We start from the raw sequence: 19,107 nt of genomic DNA on the forward strand, positions 1-19,107 counted from the left end.
ACGAAAGTAAAATCAACTGTCGTGATTTACAACGTAATGGGCAAATCCCATTACGGTTGTATGTTGAGGACTACTTGTGCTAGGCTTCTGCCGGTGGGTCCAACCATTCCACAATCTGATGATGTGGCTCCTATCCTCTCGTTGCATATTTAAGTTAGGGGACCCCTCTGATTTTACACAAGAATGTTTATTTATATTTATTTATTTATTTTGTCGAGCGATTATAAGATAACAGGTATAAGTATAAACATAGTTGTGAATAAATGAAATGGATATATATAAGAAAAATAAAAGAAACAATAGGACAGGGATGGTAGGCATGTTGGTGCGCTTATGCACGCCCCCTACAGACCTCTTAGGAAAGGGGTGAGGTCAATAGTAGACAGTCTAAGGTTAAAGTTTTTGGGGTTTGGGGAAGAAACCACAGAGTCAGGTAGTCTCAGCGTCCCTTCTGATATGACTTTATGGTTGGATGTAAACATTTGGGAATTGAATTTCATAATAATATAGGGCAGTAGTCTCCAATCTTTGCAGATCGGCAGAGGGGGGAGTGGGGGATGATTTCACACATGCCATTTTCACAAATGCAGCTTCACACACACATACCCGCACACCACTTCCACAGCCCAGTTTCGAACAGGCCGTGGCCCGGCACCAGACATGGACCTGGGGATGGGGACCCCTGATAAAGGGCACTAAATAGATTAGGACGCAAACCAAAATTGGTAAGAAAACTTAGTTGACAAGACTCAACTACGATGATAAATGGGTTTTCTTGTTCGCCTGCAGAATTTCTAAATTAAGACACCTATATAGCTATTTGTACTGAGCATGTGGCAAAAGTAGTGTTGCTAAATAAGAACATTATTCTTCCTTGCCATCTTAAAAGGTTTTCAATAATAAACCAGCGTCTTTTGAAAGTAATGTATTTCATATTTAGGATTTGAAAACATCTCGAGGTCTGCTGGATGAAATGAAAAAAGCTGCTATCAGCAATGTTCAACAGGTAAAGTAATGGTTGTCTGGACCACATCCCTAGTAACTGCTCCTGAGAATTGGTTTCCCTCATTTATCAAAGTTTGGCTTTATGAATTTGGTTAGTGGATGTCGACTGCCCTACACTGGTTGAATCTGAAAGAGGGATGATTCATCCCTCTAATGATGATTTGTGGGATGTCCCTTGAGTGTTGCTACACGGTCCTCGTTCATTGCCTAGAAGCAGCTTTGCTTATTTTGGGGGTTACCACCGGGCTGTCAAACCCATGGCCTGCAGGCCAGATGCGTCACGCACTGGCCACGGCTACACCCAGTTTAGCGAAGAGGGAAAAATGATGTCACGTGATGCCACAAGTTTGATACCCCTGGGTTACATGGTATTTTCCTTTAGAATGGCGTCCAATGTTTCAATATTTATGTTCTCGAACTCAAGGATGCAATATGTCTTAGTGTTTATTTTTCTATTTTTAATTACATTTTCTGTTGCTTATTTACAGGTCATTGATTGGGTTTTAGAAAAAAACAAGTGACAAGTGCAGCACACTGAGAACATAACTCAAAGTGTCTTGTTGGTAGATATGCCTGAAGTTTGGCAGTTCCTGCCACGTGATGCTCTCAAATCTTTTGAGATAATTAAATTGATCTTGGAAGTTATTCGTGTTGTAAAAATTTTTTTTACTGGAATAAAAAGAATTTCTTAAGCCATCTTTCCCATCTGCATGGTTTGAAAGTTGCTTAGTTCTGTAAATGTAAATTCTCTATTATATTCAAATGTGCAGAATGTCTGCTTAAATTAGGAATTGCTTAGCAAGTCCTTTTTAAAACCAGGTATGTCAACCGTTTTTAAAGGTGGGGGAACACATGAAATTCTAGGAAAATACCACAACTGTCAGGAGAAACTACTTTGAGAGTAGTTGCAAGTCACAGCTCACTCACTTTACAAGACAGTAAACTATCTGGATTAAAAGGTAAGCAACTTTATCAAGATCTTAGAAAAAAAGAATAACTCAAAACACGAAGCATTTAAATTCCGTTTTTTCTCTGTATTGTTCTCTCGTTCCATCCTTCAAGTATAATTCTGACTAGTAGTACTCTGTTCAACTAGATCAGGATGTTTTGCCATCCTTGAATTTATAGATTCAATATAGATTTATATATTTGTGTGAAATGCCAGGAGGTTGATACTCCTTTCAATGAACCACAGTATTGAACAGTAGTAGTTCAGTAAGAGAACTTACCTGGAAGAATTAATCCCATCCTGTGAAATCAGTACTTCACTGTTTTATACAAATTTTAGTAGGCTGAAACCATTGAACAAAAAATCAGTGACTTTCTTCTTGTTAAATAAATTATCACTTCACAAAAAAATCCAATAAATGACACTTTATTAAATATAGTCGGTTTTTTCTCCTTGAAAATATAAATATTGTAGATTAAATTCTTATAAATCTGGGGTAGTTCCATTTTATTCATTCTTTCAACCCCATCTAAAGTAGTGGCGTCTAGAGTCATTCAAAATCTGTATTTGACTATAAATATATATATTTCTTTTTGCAAATTAGTTATTCACTTCTTCATGTTGTGATTTGAGCACCGTACAATACGTGATATAACTAATGCATTAATCCTGATTATATACAAAGCAGATATAGTTATAATATTCCAGTGAAGGGGTGTTAGTTATTGAAAGTAGCAGTACAATAGAATTTACATATGCATGAACCCTAAAATACATAATCTACTTAATGCTCTGTCTTTTGCTCATTCACAATAATAAATACTGCCATCGAAGGAACTTGAAAATACTGCTACATTGGAAAGGGTTATTTGAGATTCCTTTTTTTCTCTCACAAAATGCCATTTAAATCAAAAATTTTGTAAGTCATCCTTTCATGGACCAATGGAAACCAATGGAAATTCCATATCTGCAAAAATATATTTATTTTAAAGTAGAGAGATCTCTGGATATATTTATTTATTTAAAACTTCAAATGAAATAAAAATGGAAGCTTAGGCACAAACTGGGCACATGGTGATAATGTAGGCTCAAAATCAAGCAGCTTTTTATTAAGTTAATTTTATATTGCTAACAAAATACTAGCTATGATAGATATTCCATGGCAATTGGTTATTTTATAGAACTACCCAAAGACTTCTGTATGTGTAAAATCTTAGTCATGGTTAACAGCTCAATCTTGGGGTTTTTTTATTCCCAACCTCCTTTCAAATTCCCTAAGACTACCTTAATCGCATTTAAGAATTAACAGGCCTTTATGAATCCTATTTATTATCCCAATCAAATTACCTTGAAACCTAGATTAATTACTTCAGGGGCGATTTAATGCTGCAGAGAATTTTCTTCAAATGTAGCTGAAAGCAAGCATAACTTATGCATTTACACTTAGCTTACAGTTTTTGCTATCCTCATAATGATTTATTTATTTGTAATCGGTAGCATGGAAATAGCACGGTTGAGAATTCAGGGGCATTTCCCCATCTGACCACCTATATCTAAGCAACCCTAAAAAACACACTTATTTACTATGGCCCATAAATAAACAACAAAAAACCCCCACAACTGAGTTTATTTGTCTCTGGGCATCCATACAGCAAACAAGTTTTTTTTTTTTTTTAAGTTGGCCTTTTGATATAGACGTTAAGGGTTTAATATTGATGTATCTGACAGTCATTTAGCCCGTTATTAAGAAGCAAAGCAGGATTGGATGTGGCTTGTACCTGGATGGAAAAAAGGTCTATAGCTGGAGATCAGACTGGTGAAAGCATTTGAGAAGACAACAGTTCAGGTACTCCTTGACTTATGACTGTAATGGAGCCTGCCCATCCTAAGTGTACTATAAGTCATGATGATGGTAACATGAGTCACCCACATGACCAGCTTGATTTTATAAGTTTTGTGGCTGTTGTTTAGCAACTGCAGCTGTCGTGAAGTGAATCAATGTTTTGCTGTGCACCAGTTTTCACCAAAAGCATTGTAAAACAATGGCCATGCGACCATGGGATGCTGCAAATAGACATAATTATGGCTTGATTGCTGAGTGCCTGAAGTGAAAGTCACATGACTGCCTGGGAGGCCATTAGAACTCCAGAATAGGGCCAGGTGTACCTCTGGTCGTAAGCCAAGAAGAGTCCATGGATGTATCTATGAAGCTGAGTGCAACTTTAAGGAGACTTTATTTTGTAAAAGGTAAAGGTTCCCCTTGTATATACGTGCAAGTCGTTTCCGGCTCTAGGGAGCGGTGTTCATCTCCATTACAAAGCTGAAGAGCCAGCGCTATCCAAAGACATCTCCGTGGTCATGTGGCCGGCATGACTAAACACTGAAGGCACAACTGAGTGCTGTAACCTTCCCAACTAAAGTGGTCCCTATTTTTCCTCTTTGCATTTTTACATGCTTTCGAACGGCTAGGTTGGCAGACCGATATGAAAAGTGTTAAAATAACACTTCAATAGCCGTTCGGTCTGCTGCTGCTGTGATGGGATTGCCCTTGTTCTCCATCTTTTCTTTTCTGGAAAGAAAAGATCCCTTGATGTGTCTTGGGTTTTAATCCAGTGAATGCCAGTCACCAGGATGAAGCGCTGCTGCTAAGATTTCAGCCCTACGGCAAGTTTCAGAGCTCCCAAGCTACAGACCACAACATTCAGATGCCCGAGAAATGCCCCGACACAAAATTTAAGATCTCAACTTGTTAAAAGACTTGAGCAGCTTTGGGATTCTTCTAGTTAAACGTTGTTTAAGGGAACCCAAAGGTGCTTTTTCAAAAACTTTCTGGTTTTTTTTTCTTTGAAGACATTTTGCTTCTCACCCAAGAAGCTGCTTGAAGCTCGGACAACCATTGGCCTGGATGACTGAGAATCTCTCATGGACATCGTTAAGGACCGTTGATCAAAATCATGAAAAATGACCATACTGTATCTCCTTTCCTTGGTAGAATATGCCGAGTATGGGGGGTAGGGAAGAGCCTGGATCACACAGCTTATTTCTCTCCTCCCTGATGTAAAGCCACGAGAAAAATGAGAAGACCCTGGAAGGTGCAGAAAGTTCTCTTCCCTGCTTAGGTGAGGTCTCCAGAACATTGGTGGAAAAGATACCCCATAATAATTGCTCTGACTTTTTGCAATCAGAGTGCCTAATAAAGGACAGCACCCTCACCAACTTCAACCAATGGAAAAGCTTGCCTTCAGAAGTTGTGGGAGCTTCCTCCCTGGAAGTCTTCAAGACCCTCCCAACTCTTGTTAATCTGTATCTTAAACCTATTTTTCATAGCCATTTTCTGCTTCTCCTCCGCACTAGGTGTTTTCTATGGATCTTCTAGCTGAGGTTTGATGTTTCTCTGCCTTGTTTCTTCAACACGGCCGACTGCTGTGACTTCTGTCCTAAATTACTGAGGCTTCATGGGCAGTGCTTCTGTATCCTTTCTATCCATACTTCTTTAGCATCCTCCTTTGTCTCCCGGGAGCTGGTTGCTTCCGCCTTCTTCCTTAACCCAAAAGCTTCTCATTTGCTTTAGAAGGGCCTACAGCCAAATGTTGCAAAGGGATTTGTGGACAGCGCAAGAGCCACAAAATGCACAAGCCAAAATTCCACCGACTGCATCACATACAAATGACAGTTTGGCTACCTTGGATTAATTTGAAATGCATTTCCTCTTTTCAAGATGCTTTTAAGATGTTTATCGTTCCCGTCGCTTTTACTGTACTTCCACTGTTAATGTTTTAAAATGCATTATGTATGCCAGATTTCACTTCCCTCCCCTTCACATGTTGTCATTGTTAATGGAACAATTGCAATCTTAGAAAACTTACGTTATTTGGATTTTATCAGTTGAATGGGCTTTGCTTTTTTCAGCAAATTCTCCAGTGTGTCCTGTGTCTAAGGTCTATTTTATCTGGAGATTTTTTTGAGTTCTTGTTCCAAGAGTTCCTTTTTATGGCTGGTTCGATCAGTCAGAAAACTCAGTTTGCCTACAGCAGGGTTTCCCAAACTTGACATCTTTAAGACATGTGGACTTCCAACTCCCAGAATTTCCCAGCCCCAGGGAATTCTGGGAGTTGAAACCCATGTGTCTAAAAGTTGCCAAGGCCAGGAAACCCTGACCTACAGCAACTTGAGCTCTGCCAATGTGACTTACACAAACTGATGTGCTTCTTAATGGGAAAAAAAGAGAGCACATCCATCTCATCGCTCAATAACCAAATCACTAACTTGCACACAGATATTTCCTTTGTGCTTTTTGAAAACTGAAATATGGCGAGAAAAAAAATAAATCTAAAGCACACAGGGTTCATTTTAAAAATCCTTATTTTGACGGTAACTATCAACTTAGCTTTTATCTTTCAGTGGCTTTCAAATTTCCTGCTCTCTAGGATTCCTATCCACAACTGTTTCTTTGCAGTTTGCAAAGTTTTTAGAATATGTTACCAGTTTATGAAAACAGCCCCATCTACTAGAAGTAAATAGAGAGTATATTTTAAAGGTGGGGGGGAAGATGATGAAGGGGAGAAAGGGAAAACTTTGCGTTCACAGAAGCTACTCTACCATCATCAATCTTTTCATTGAAAAATTGCTGAATCTTCTAGGGAAGCCCTGACATTCTCAAAACCCAAGATGGAGTGTGCTGTTCTTAAAACGTACCATAGAGGCACACCTAGGAATACGAAATGTCGTCATACAGCCATTCATCTCTTCTTAATTATTCAATTTTGGCTTTATTCAGAGCAATCAATGTCATTTCACTTGCAACATATGTTTTAGTTGAAGCCAATATTCCGACTTTTATTCTTCAGAGCCCTATCATTGCCTTTGATCAAAACATTGATTTTGCCCCCTATCTGAACTTCATCTGCAGAAGAGTTCAGGTGTTCTCCTAGTAGCTCCCAGTGTTGACAACGTGTTGGAGAGTTGAAGGACTCGAGTAGTTCCACTTTTTCTTCTTTTTCTTTTTGTTCTTGCCAATGACGGACAGAATTTATGCTACCAATCCAAGTCTTGTGATCTTGGCAAAAAGGAATGAATGAATGATGAATACGATCGGCTTTGGACAGGAATGAAGGTCCAGTTGCTGAAATCAGAGCACAAAGAGACAAGGAGTTATTGTGTGTGGTTAATTCTGGACCATCATCAAAACCATAAAAAAAAGCAAAAGTTAGAATATTTTGGACATGTGATGCGACACCCAGAAAAATATGGCATTCTTCACTGAATCCTCCAAGGAAAGACTGAAGGCGAACGAGAGGTCCAGGCAGAAGAACATCAGGGCTTCAAAATCTAAGGGTCTGGTTTGGACAAAACTCAACAGCATTTTTTTGTGTGGCTGTTGATAAAAATAGGATTGCCAACATGATTGCCAATGTCAGATGACGGATATGGCACAAGAAGAGGAATTCTGGACTGGATTCCAGAATTAGTTGCCCAAGCCACCAAATATTTTAATTGAAATGCAGCATTATTTCTCAGCATTGTGACTGAAGTTTTGGCAAATGCAGTGATACCTCGGTACTCAACTGCTTCAAAACTCGTCGAATTTGGTTCTCGGCACATTTTGACGTGAAAATGTCATCCCAGTACTTGGCCTTTGTTTAATACTTGACATCCTGTTATAGGAAGAGCTGTGGGGAACAGACAGGAAGTTGGCCATGCTGGGAAGGTTGCTGCAAAAGGAGGGAATAACCAACAGATGGCGGTCAGGAAATTGGCTATGCTCGGAAAGTTGATGAGATAGGAAAAGAGACAGACAGAAAGTTCTTCCCAGCGAAAACAAAGGCTCACATGATAAGTCACATGGTTTGTTTGGGACTCGTCCGTTTTAGTAGCTATCGCACTTCCCAGAACAAATTAAAGCCAAGTCCCGAGGTACCACTGCCCCAGCATTTTGAGGCCACAATAGATTGTTTAATGGAATCATTCAGGCATATTACATCAGGAATGATTTAAAAGACAGAAAGAAGAGTCACTATCAAGGCAATAACCAGCTAAGTGGGCCTTGAGCCCTGGCCCAAGAAACTAACTTGGGAAAAAATGTCTCAAACATGCCCTTCTCTAGATAAAGGAAAGAGCACATTCAAACTTGCAAAATTCAATTATTATATCTGTTTCAGGAAAAATAGTCCTGACCTTGGTACAGGACCTAAGTCTTGGTCTATCTTGTAGGGCTGACATATGGTTACCATTGAAATTCTACCACGATTGTATTTATGGAACTATATTTGTAAATTGGAGATGAGATGTGAGGGAGAACCAAGTCTAGCATTTGATTCCCCTACCCAGATAATTGCTCTGCTTGCTGATGGGAACAGTGAGGAACGGGCTGTCTATCCAAAATCCCACTGAATAGACAGACCATGAAAAGAAAGAGAATTTGACATTCAACTTTAGCTGTGAATTGAAGGAACAGGAAAATGTATTCCTCTCTGCATGTAGGGTTTCCATATGTGAAACGCCCTTCACCGAAAGAAAATGTCCCCTCGGAAGGAGGCAGGACTGCAAAATATGACCCAAGTAGTAGATGATGCTCATCAGCCTTTTCCAAGCTTTTCCATGGAGTGCCTCCAGATGAGTAGATTTGTGTGTGTGTGTGTGTGTGTGTGTGTGTGTGTGTGTCAACCCTGAAGCTGATTTGGCTGAAGCCATCTTGGAGCTTCAGTGCTGCCACACTGGAGTTGAGGGAAAGGGAAGGGGGATTAGAGATAGTTGGGGTTGTATAGTCAAAATAAAATACTTTCTCTTGGGAACCAAGGACGTTCTCAAACCTGGCTGGAGGAAGGAGGAGTGATGTCACCAGACCAGTGGACGCTGCCTTGATTCGGCTATGTGACTGATTGTTCGGGGTTAAAGGAAAAAACGTTTACTTTTTAATTAGGTGAAAACCGCAGGAACCTTCAGAGTCGGTTTTCACCAGATATGTGCCAATATGATATTTCCAATAAAAGCTGTTCTTTGAGGAATCTACCTGCCTCAGAGTTTTGCTTGCAATGGATCTATTACTTGACAAAAGTTTTCTATGCAATGGAGAAAATTCTTTTTTTTTTTGTTTTATACTGCAGAGAATATCCGTGGGTAATAATTTTAAACCATGTAAGGGACAATTCATTCATGACTAGTTTTCTAATAATCTCAGATGCTACAAATGATAACTATCTTCATCCCCAGCTATGTGGAAAAACTAAATATCCTAACACACTTACAATTTCACCTTCCTTCCCTCCAAAGTCCAAATACAGCATCCGAATCCCATCATCTGAAGATGATTTTAGCTTCTCGTAGGGATACCGGAAGATGGTTTTGGGAAAGGCACCAACTTGGGGTTCGGTGGTGAGGGAAAATCCATGGTCATAATGGATGGTCAAACGGCACTCCTGGTTTTTGTACGTGCAAGCTGAAGAAGGAAACAAGAACAAACAGGATTTATGGCACTTTAGAAGAATGATATTGCTAATAAAAGATTATGAGGCCACTTTGGAGCTGGTAGTAGCTTGGGGATTAATAGGAATGCTAATGAGTTCCCTGCTAATTGGAAAGAAGTTCCAATGATTGTAACAATGAGGTTAATATAGCATAAAGGTTTCAGCACAGCTGACCGTGCACCATTAAAAAGTGGTAAGATCCATAGTGTAATACCAATTGCTGTCTGTGTTTAATTAAAAAGGGAGTTGGGTATCTTATAACATCCCTGAATCAGGTTTATCAGCCTTTGGGAAAATACTACAGTCAAGGACATGGAGTAAAGTGTAAACTTTCAGTGAATAAGAGAAGTTTAGCCATTGGTCTTGCTCTTCAAAATTTCTAGATGTTAAGATACCTCTTGTGATAGCCAAGGACTTAAATGTTACATTTATAGCCCGCTTTTCCTTAAAATGTGGAGTCAGTGTTCTTGTCCTCATTTATCCTATGTCATCTCAAAAGGACCAACTTGTGAGGCGGCTGAGATACTGACTGCCTCAAGCCAACTTGCAAGCTCTATGATGAAGTGTCAGGTTTAGCACTTCATGTCACAGATGGAAGTTCAATCTACCCTACAGAACTCCCTCTTGACTCTTCTTGTGGCCTTGAACCTCTAAGACTACCTTGGTTCTCTGACCAGGCCACTGCAGAGGTAGAGAAAGGGACTAAGCCCGTGGTGGCGAACCTATGGCATGCGTGAGAGGTCACCCAGAAGAGCCCCACTGCGCACGTACCGCCTGACAGCTGATTGTCAGGTATTTGGCATGCATACGTGGGGGGCGCGGGAGATGCACACATACGCGCAGAGACACAGAGGGCGCAGGGGGTCTCTGCGCACACGCAGGGCGTGCATTGCCTTCTGGGTGCTGGTACACAAGTGTGCGAGTGCAATTTTCAGCACAGGAGCTCAAAAAGGTTAGCCACCACTGGACTAGACCAATTGCTCTGCTCTCAATTTCTCCTCAACATCCATCTCTCATCAGATTGCCTGAATTTATTTGATTTATTTGATTTATTTGATTTGTCAATCGCTTACAAGATACAGGTATAAGAATAAACATAGTTTTGAATACATGAGGTGGATACTTATAAGAAAAATAAAAAGAAACAATAGGACAGGGACAGTAGGCACAATTGGTGCACTTAATATCCAGAAAAAAACTGTTGTTGACTTTAGTCTTTCCTCCTTCCTCTCTCCCTCTTCTTCTTTATATCTTTTAAAGCGCAAGTCTGAGATCAGGCCATTGATCAAAGGAGTTAAATAAAACAACAGTCCAAACCAGCGTTCTTAAAAAAAGATCTGTCACCTAGTATGAGCCACAGATGTTGGATGGAGTTGATTTTCCTCTTAAGCCAATTGCCCAAATTGCAAAATAAACCCTTTCAACACCATCTAGTTTATTGACATGGTCTCTGTTTAGCTACTGGCAGAAACCCAGGGAGGTCCATGGCTCTGGGAGAATTTGATGGCCAAGAAGCCTCTGTGCTCTTGATTTACCTGTGGTGACTTCCACAGACAGTTCAGCTGCGTTGTGGCAACCTTGAACTAGGCTCCGGGTCCACAAGGAAAGGTCTCTGCTAGTCTCGCTTTTGAAAAGATGGCTCTCGATACCTTGTTGTGTTCCTGTTCGAGTGGCAAAGGACAAATCTACCCCAGATTGTGGAGAGCCCTTCCCGGGCCCTGAATGTACCAACCTGAAAACAAATTTAAGAATCAACACATGTTGTTAGAGAAACAATCTTAGTGGGAGAAAGGCAGTTTCACTAAGAGATCCCATATGCGTCTGCCATTTGTTCTCTTGCACTTATAGGAAACCTTTCCTTGTGACTAATCAATATCCTTTTCCTAGAATTTTAATCCTAATAAAAAACAACATTTCCTTCCTTCTTTCCTTCCCCCAGGGTCATGGGAAAAGAGATATGGGACAAGAAAGAAAAGATGCTTGCTAGGACGAAAAGGGACTTTCAGTATTTCAACATTTTCAATCTTTCCTTCCTTCCTTCCTTCCTTCCTTCCTTCCTTCCGATTTTTATAATATTTAAATCTTCAATCATACTTCATGTCTGATGGGTGTTATTGTCCTATCTGGAAACAAGAAGCTACTAGGGAAAAGAAGACCCCATCCCATTTACAGCAAGGAGGTTTTTCTGTCAAATAAACATATGAAATGACCAAAAAAAGACCCCATCCCATTTTACAATATATTATCTTGTTTACTAAGGGTCCCCCCCACACACACAAAAGGATCATATCAAAAAGGCAACTAGGGAGACATAGTTGTAACAGCTTGGTAGCCAATGTAATTTAGAAATATTTTTATGCATTCAGGGATCCATAGTATTTGCTGTACATGGGTTGAAGAGCATCAAAAAAAAAAAAAAAACCTGAGCATTTATTAACCTGCACAGATAAAGGTAGCAGAGGCCATTTCAAGGTAACTGAACAAAGGATGTAGAGTACAGAGAAAGAGAGGGGTTGGATGAGGGAGCTGATGAGAGCTTTCACCCACAAAGTTCTCCCAGCTGGAGAAGATTTGCCAGGTCAAAGGAGCCTTTTAATGGACTGCGATGTGCATTTAAGAGCCAGCATGATCTAGCAGGTCACAGTAGGTGGCAGTATCTGGCCATCTTTTCCTGCCTGGCAGTCATACAGGGTCAAACTTGGTTGTTGGTACACAGTTATTGGTTAAGTGCATTTGATTTATACCTGCCTTTCTGCTCTGACAAATATGCAAAGCATCCTATAATATGCAAACTGAATATGAATGGTTAAAAAATTCCACACTAACAAAGGTGTAAACGACACTTGTTGAGAATGAGGCATCTTTGCAGATTTCCTAAACACAAACAGGGGGGAGAATGGAATAAATATATGCCATTGTCTAGGAGCAATGGGAGAGAAGCCCCATCCAATGTGCCAGAAAGTAGATCTGTAACAGTGGGACATCTTGAGAATGATTGACCAAAACTACTGGTCAGCTGTGTAACAGGACAAGCAGCCCCTTTGAGACTTTAAAGAATAATGCCACCACCTTTACATATTGCCAGTAACCAACAACCAATCAGCACAGATTGTTTAAAACAGGAACCTGTACTTGGAAAGTAGTCTAGCTCTTATTTTTCACCTCAACGTCAATTTCCAGATGTTTTTTTTCTCCAATTAGACTTCCACCGCTGTCATGACAGACTGTTCTCAAAACATGGATAATCACTACTAGGGGTGGTCAACTCAGGCAGTTGGTCTACTAACCATACTGGGCAAATACATGCTACACATTTCTTCCCCTACCACTTTCCAAGAAAAAAAAGTTTTCTATCATACGTTGTGGGGAGGCCCAACTATAGGCTGGACTGGAACGCTGGAAAAATATCTTTAAAAGAGGCAAGGGAAAACCGTTTCTGTATCAGTGCTAAAAAAAATTAGGAATCTTTCTACAAAGTTACCAGGAACCAAGCCAAAGACCATCATCATCTGGATTCCTGTCAATCTTGATTCCTGTCAACTGCCTAGATCAGGGGTGTCAAATTCAAGGCCTTTGGGGTGCTTAGATCTGCCCCATGGGGGCCGTCCTGGAAACAGTGAAAGACCAGCCTGTGGTTCCTCTGTCAGAGAAAACATGTGTGACCTCTCTGGCCTCCATTTTTGCTGGTAGCGGGCTACAGGAGACCATTGTGGCTGAAAACGGAGATTGGGTGGGCCCCCAGCTCTGTTTGTGCTGGCAGACGGCTGCAGGAGGCCATTGTGACTGAAAACGGAGCCTCAACGAGTGACATTGTGCTGGCCATGCCCCCTGACCATAACGGCCCCCCCCGGAAGATAAAACACAATCCTAATGCAGCCCTCAATGAAATCGAGTTTGACACCCCTGGCCTAGACAAGTCCCTGAGTTTTCTTGACAACATTTTGGAATTGTTTTTGCCATTGCTTTCTTCCTACGGCTGAGAGAAAGTGACTGGCCCAAAACTAGTTCCATTCCCAAGGCAAAGAAAGTCAGGGAACTGCATGGCAGCTGTCCACAAGGAGTCAGAGGCACTGACACAAACTTGTAGTTTTATAAAAATAAATATTTATTTATGTAAATATAAATCTAATATTTATATTTAGAGCAGACAAGATAGTCAGGAACATCATGAGGTATACACACACGGAAAGAAAAAAGCGGGAAAAAGGGAAACAAACTTAGATGCCCAACCTTGGCTCTATGGGAAAGATTTGTGAACCAAATTACATGTCTAAAAATGGTCATAAAACAGGACCTGGAAGATCCATGTAGGTTACAGGTAACCCTGAACTAACAACCACTTGTTTGGTGGCTGTTCAAAGTTACAACAGCCCTGGATAAAAGTGAATTATGACAAGTTTTCACACCTACAATCGTCGTAGCATCATGTGATCAAAATTCAGGCACTTGGCAACCGGCATGGATTTATGCCAGTTGCACAGTTCTTGGGTCGTGTGATCACCACTTGTAACCCTCCCAGCTGGTTTCCAACAAGCAAAGTCGAAGCGAGATTTGTTTAATGACTGTGTGGTTCACTTGACAACTGCAGTCATTGAACTGTTAAACCTTAACAACTGTGGCAAAAAAGGACTGTAAAACAGGGCAAAACTCACTTAACAATTGCCTTGCTTAGCACCAAAAAATGTAGGCTCACTTGTGATCCTTAAGTCAAGGACCAGCTGTATCTAAAATAACTGAATATTGGGATTCTGATGTAACTGATTATGACAATACACAGCATGTTGGCGGGATGAATCTGAGGAAACTGTGTCTCGTGATGTATATTTCCAGCCTCCTCTGACTTAAGACAGGTGCGTGCTGCTTGTGGCAACTTAGTTGTTCTTTTTCTAAGTAGTTGTCCTAAGATAACCTTCCTGTCTATAGAAACAGGGAACTGGACACCACAGACATTTCGCTAGCCTGTGGGGTTGTTCAGAGGTTGCAAAATTTATCAGGTTTCTCTTGTGGTTTCCAGAACAAAACAAATCCAGAGTCAGGCAAAGTGTGCCTGACAGGTACTGGGAATTCAAAATAATAAAAACTGCAGTCTAATTAAACATGCATTAGGATTGGGGGGGGGGAGGTCAAAGTTTCAGCTGATTGCATGATTTCAAGCCAAGAAGCTGGTTTTTAAATCCAAAATCATGTATGGAAACCATGATGGCTGATTGCACCACCTCCACCCTGCAGTAATTAAGTTTCTCATTCTTGTATCATGAGAATATTATGTTGGGAGGCTGACCCTTCAACAAGTCATTCATCTCCATTTGTTCTCCTCAGGTATGTGAGAAACCTTTTCCTTAGCCTAGTGACAAGCTCAACAGTTAACACGACATTGGCCAGCTTTAGCTGGTAACATGAGATCTTCTCTCTTCTCCTGCGATGAGCAGGAGAAGCGGATCAAATGCCTGAACCTTCAATTGACGGTCCATGCTTTATTGTAGGGGGGGCGGTCACTAGACTTGGCAACTTTTAATATTTATGGATTTCAAATTCTAGAATTTCCCAGCCAGAATGGAGAGTTGAGGCCCACAAGTCTTAAAGTTGCCAAGTTTGGAGATTCCCGCTCTAAAGGGTGCTTTGGGCTTAACACATGTGTCTCCAAAGAGGCTAAGAGATGTTTCCTCAAGGTTACAACTTCAAATCACTGCTTTGGTCTTATCAGTTAGATGACCTCAAGGGTGATCCAATGATAAACTGGTGTTCTACACCCCTCCCATCAGAGGCCTTGCTATGTGGATGCTTTCTGGCACATCGGCAGCTTCCAGGTTTCAGTAGCACAATTCTGGGTATCTTCTCAGACGGCCAAATGGAGAGGGTAATATATATAGCTATGAATTATGAAAACTATCCATTGAAGGCCCTACACAGGGCAAGGGGCTAAAATTCTGTACGTGTTTTGGATGGATGGATGGGAAGAACCTTTGATATGGAAAGTCAAAGACAGTCCTTGACTATCTGCGGTATTTATAGTCCCTAAAGGAGTCTGAAATTTTAGGATCTTTTCTTCCAATGGTGGTTAAGTGAACCCATTGTTCTCTATAGCAGTGGTTCCCAAAGTGGGTGGTACCGCCCCCTGTGGGGGGCGGTGGGATACCTTAGGGGGGTGCTAAGAGGCAAGGGGGCTGGCAGGGGTGCACTAAGAGGCAAGGGGGGGCGTTTGAGGCCCTGCAGGGTCACCCTATTGACTGCTGCACCGCTCTGGAGTTGGCATCTTGAATGCGGCAGCTCCGATGCACCGCATTGTAACGGGCTCCAGGAGGAGGAGGAGAGGATGGAGTAAAGTGCACTAAATTTGAGTGCGCTGCACAGGTGATGCAAGAGCAGCAAACAGCCATGGAGCCGGCTGTGGTGGGGCCTGGAGGGTGTACACGAGAGAGGGAGGAAGGAAGCCTCCGCCACAGCTTGCGCTCATTCCTCAGCCAACCTGGATTTCAAAAAACTCGCCAAGGAGAAAGAAAAGAAGCTTCTCACTCTCTCGGAAAGTCCTGCATGCTCTACTCGGGGCTCTTTGCTATCCCTTTTTCTTCCTTCCTTTTGGAAATCCGGGCTACCTGAGGAACGAGCGGAAGCCGCAGTGGAGGCTTCCCTCTTTCCCCTCCTCCTCCTCTCGTTCTTCAGCCAGCCCAGATTTCCAAAAGGAAGAAAGGAAAGGGGACAGCGAAGAGTCCCAAGGAGAGCACGCAGGGCTTTCCGAGAGAGTGAGGAGAGACACAGACAGGGAGTGTGAGAGAGCGAGATACACACAGAGAGAGAGAGAGAGATACAAAGGGAGGGAGGAAGACTCGGCTCAGTTCAGCTCTGTCTGCTCCCCTCTCTCTGTCTTTGCCCAGTTTTGCGAGGATTGAGCAGCGATCTAAGGCAGCAACCTCGTAGCACTGTGAGGTAACAGCCTGACTGTCACTCCTTTTGGAATGCAAGGTTTATTTTTGTATCTTCCCAGAGACAAAAAGAACGTGGCCAAATTTCCTTACAGTTATTCCCTGGGTGTGGGAGTTGGGAAGGTGGGAGTGGGGGAGAAGGAGGGAGGAAGAGGCATAGAGAGAGAGAAAGAGAAAGAGTTAGAGGAGAGAGAGAGAAGGAGAGGGAGAGAGAAAGAAAGAGAGATGAGAAGGAGGAATGGATGGAAAGGGAGAGAGAGGGAGACAGAGAGAGAGAGCTCGCAACCTGTTCCCCATAGAAAACACAGAAAACCACAAAACCTGGGGGGGGGTCATGTGACTCAGTGGGAGTGACATTGAGTTGCCACACCCACCCATGTCTTCGGGTTCCCGGTGTTTTGTTTTCTGTGGGAAACAGGTCCAAATGGCTCTTTGTTTAAGGTTGCAGACCCCTGACCTCGCGGGAGTCAGAGGAAGGGAGGCTTTGACCACAAGCCCAATATCCAGGATCCTGCTCAGCTAAGCCTGCCCCTCTTTGTAGTTGCCCTGCCTGACAGCAGGGTGCCCCTCCCACCAGGGATCAGCCTCCCAAGCTGCCCCCCCTTTCGGGGCACTCATGTCGTAGAGGGTGGTGCTGTTCCCTCCTTCCTGGAGCAGGGCAAGGTTGAGGAAGCCCAGGGCAGGCAGCTTTACTCTACTTTTGCAATGGGCTGCCACTGCGTTCGACGTGCCGGCTCCACAGGCTCACCCCATTGAGCCCCTTGCACCACTCCGGTGCAACAGTCAATGGGGTGAGCCGGCGGTGCCGGTGTCTCAAATGCCCCCTGCCACCTCTTAGCGCCCCCAAGGGGCTGGCAGAAGGGCACTAACAGGCAGCAGGGGGGCGGTTCGAGGCGCCGGCACTGCAGGCTCATCCCATTGACTGTTGCACCGCTCTGGAGTCGGCGTCTCGAATACGGTGACAGTGGCTTTGCTTTACTTTCCCAAAGTGCCGTCACTGTTGTGTTCTGTCTGTCTATCCATCCATCCATACATCCAAAAGGTCTGTCTGTGTCTTCCTGCGTGCTTACTTGCCTGCCTGCCTGCCTGCCTACCAATATATCTACCTACCTACCTACCTACCTACCTACCTCTTTGTCTCTCTCTATCCATCCATCCATGTTCAAAGCACCGGCCCCGCAGGCACATTGGGAAAGTAGAGCAAAGCCAGTCTGGGTGGGAGGGAGAGAGAGAGAGAGAGACGGGGAGACCTGATGCATCAGATTGAAATGAGGCCTAGTTTAGAGTAAGGCCCTTTTCCACATTGAAACATCTTTGGCTTCTATTAAAGGTTTAGTGGACGAAACATGGCCAAGAGTATCAGGAAGCTCTCACATTTTGTTGAGGCTTTAAACAGGATCCACTGGACCAGATCTTCACCCTAAAAAATTACTTTTCCCCAATGTTTTAAAGTGCCAATTCTGAAGAAGTACCGGTAAATGTACTGGTAAATTACAAGGAGAACACGCACACACACTCCCTTCTAACCCTGCTGGAGCATGTGATTGGACTAGGATAGATATCTCATTATCTTTCTCCTTCCTCCCTACCTCCTTCTTTATTTCTTTTTCTTTCTGTCCCTTCCTTCCACCCCTCACCCTTTCTTCATCTGTCCCTTTTTCTTTCCCCTTTCTCTTTCTTTTCTTCCTTCTCTCTTTCTCTCTCTCTTTCTTTTCTCTCTCCCAGGCTCACCCCATTGACTTGGTGCACTGCTTCACTCGGACTTGCTTGGGCAGGTCCTTCCGGTGCAGTGGGCTCAATGGGGTGGACCTGCGAGGCTGGCACCTAAAACACGGCAGTGGCGGCACGTTTGAAAAGTCGAGCAAAGCCAGAGGTTGGTAATTTTTGCTGCAAAGAATCACAAAAGCTTCTGGGGTGTGCACAAGAAGGGACACACATGTCAAGGCAATTCAGCAACATAAAATAAAGAAATAAAAATAAAACAAATCAACAAGAATCAGCAAAGCACCTCTGATTAGATTTTATTCACTACTAGAGTCTAATGAGAGTTGCTTTGCCGATTCTAGTCCAATGACCTGCTCGAGCAGGGTTAGAAGGGAGTGTGTGTGTGTGTGTGTGTGTGTGTGTGTGTGTGTGTGTGCATGGCTGTCAAAACTCCAAAAACAGGTCAAGTAGCTCTGGGGAGGCCAGTCATAAATTAGAACACTTGCTAAACAACCAGCCATTAAGTGAGAACCACTTGTATTCAGTTTGCCGGTCACCTGGCCATGCCCACCCAGTCACATGACCACCAAACCACACCTATCCGGTCAGGTGATCAGCAAGCCATGCCCAGCCAGCAAGCCACGCCAGTCACATGACCAGCAAGCCATGCCCTCAAATTAGGCCATGCCCACAGAAATTTAAATCCCACCCCTGGGTGGGGGGCACCGAGGTTGAGTTTGTAGCACAAAGGGGGCGGTGGACTGAAAAAGTTTGGGAACCACTGCTCTATAGGGTGCTTTTTCCAAGAACGGGAAGTAAAAACAATTTCCATAAGGAACATTGTAGATCACAGTCACATGACTGCGAGGTGCTGCTAAGCATCATAAATTCTGGCTGACTGTTGAGCCCCCAAAATATGGTCCCATGACAATGGTGTAGGGGAGACAGAGTGGACGTCGGAACTTCGGAACTGGAATATAAGTAACTTTTGTGGGTAAATATTTATGGAGATTCTCAATCATCCATTGTTGTCCCAAAGGTGTTTGTTCCAAAAGGCAACTGGATT

The 19,107-nt window shown here is 42.7% G+C and overlaps 2 protein-coding genes across 2 annotated transcripts in view; one reads left to right on the forward strand and one right to left on the reverse strand.

Moving 5' to 3' along the window:
* Positions 1-2,385, forward strand: part of MTBP (MDM2 binding protein) — a 28,809-nt gene extending 26,424 nt beyond the window's left edge. The window contains exons 21-22 of the mRNA XM_026703613.2: positions 941-1,006; positions 1,494-2,385. Coding sequence (XP_026559398.2) covers positions 941-1,006; positions 1,494-1,526 — 99 coding nt within the window. The 3' untranslated portion in view covers positions 1,527-2,385. The remainder of the gene's footprint in view (positions 1-940; positions 1,007-1,493) is intronic.
* The window catches only part of SNTB1 (syntrophin beta 1), a 119,359-nt gene continuing 102,616 nt past the window's right edge, over positions 2,365-19,107 (reverse strand). The window contains exons 5-7 of the mRNA XM_026703614.2: positions 10,953-11,149; positions 9,199-9,389; positions 2,365-7,076 (exon numbers count right to left, since the gene is read on the reverse strand). Of these exons, the coding sequence (XP_026559399.1) occupies positions 6,984-7,076; positions 9,199-9,389; positions 10,953-11,149 (481 nt within the window). The 3' untranslated portion in view covers positions 2,365-6,983. The remainder of the gene's footprint in view (positions 7,077-9,198; positions 9,390-10,952; positions 11,150-19,107) is intronic.

This window comes from Pseudonaja textilis, chromosome 3, assembly GCF_049901715.1.
Source record: "Pseudonaja textilis isolate UNSWEBS1 chromosome 3, rPseTex1.2, whole genome shotgun sequence".
In the NCBI taxonomy this organism is placed as follows: domain Eukaryota; kingdom Metazoa; phylum Chordata; class Lepidosauria; order Squamata; family Elapidae; genus Pseudonaja; species Pseudonaja textilis.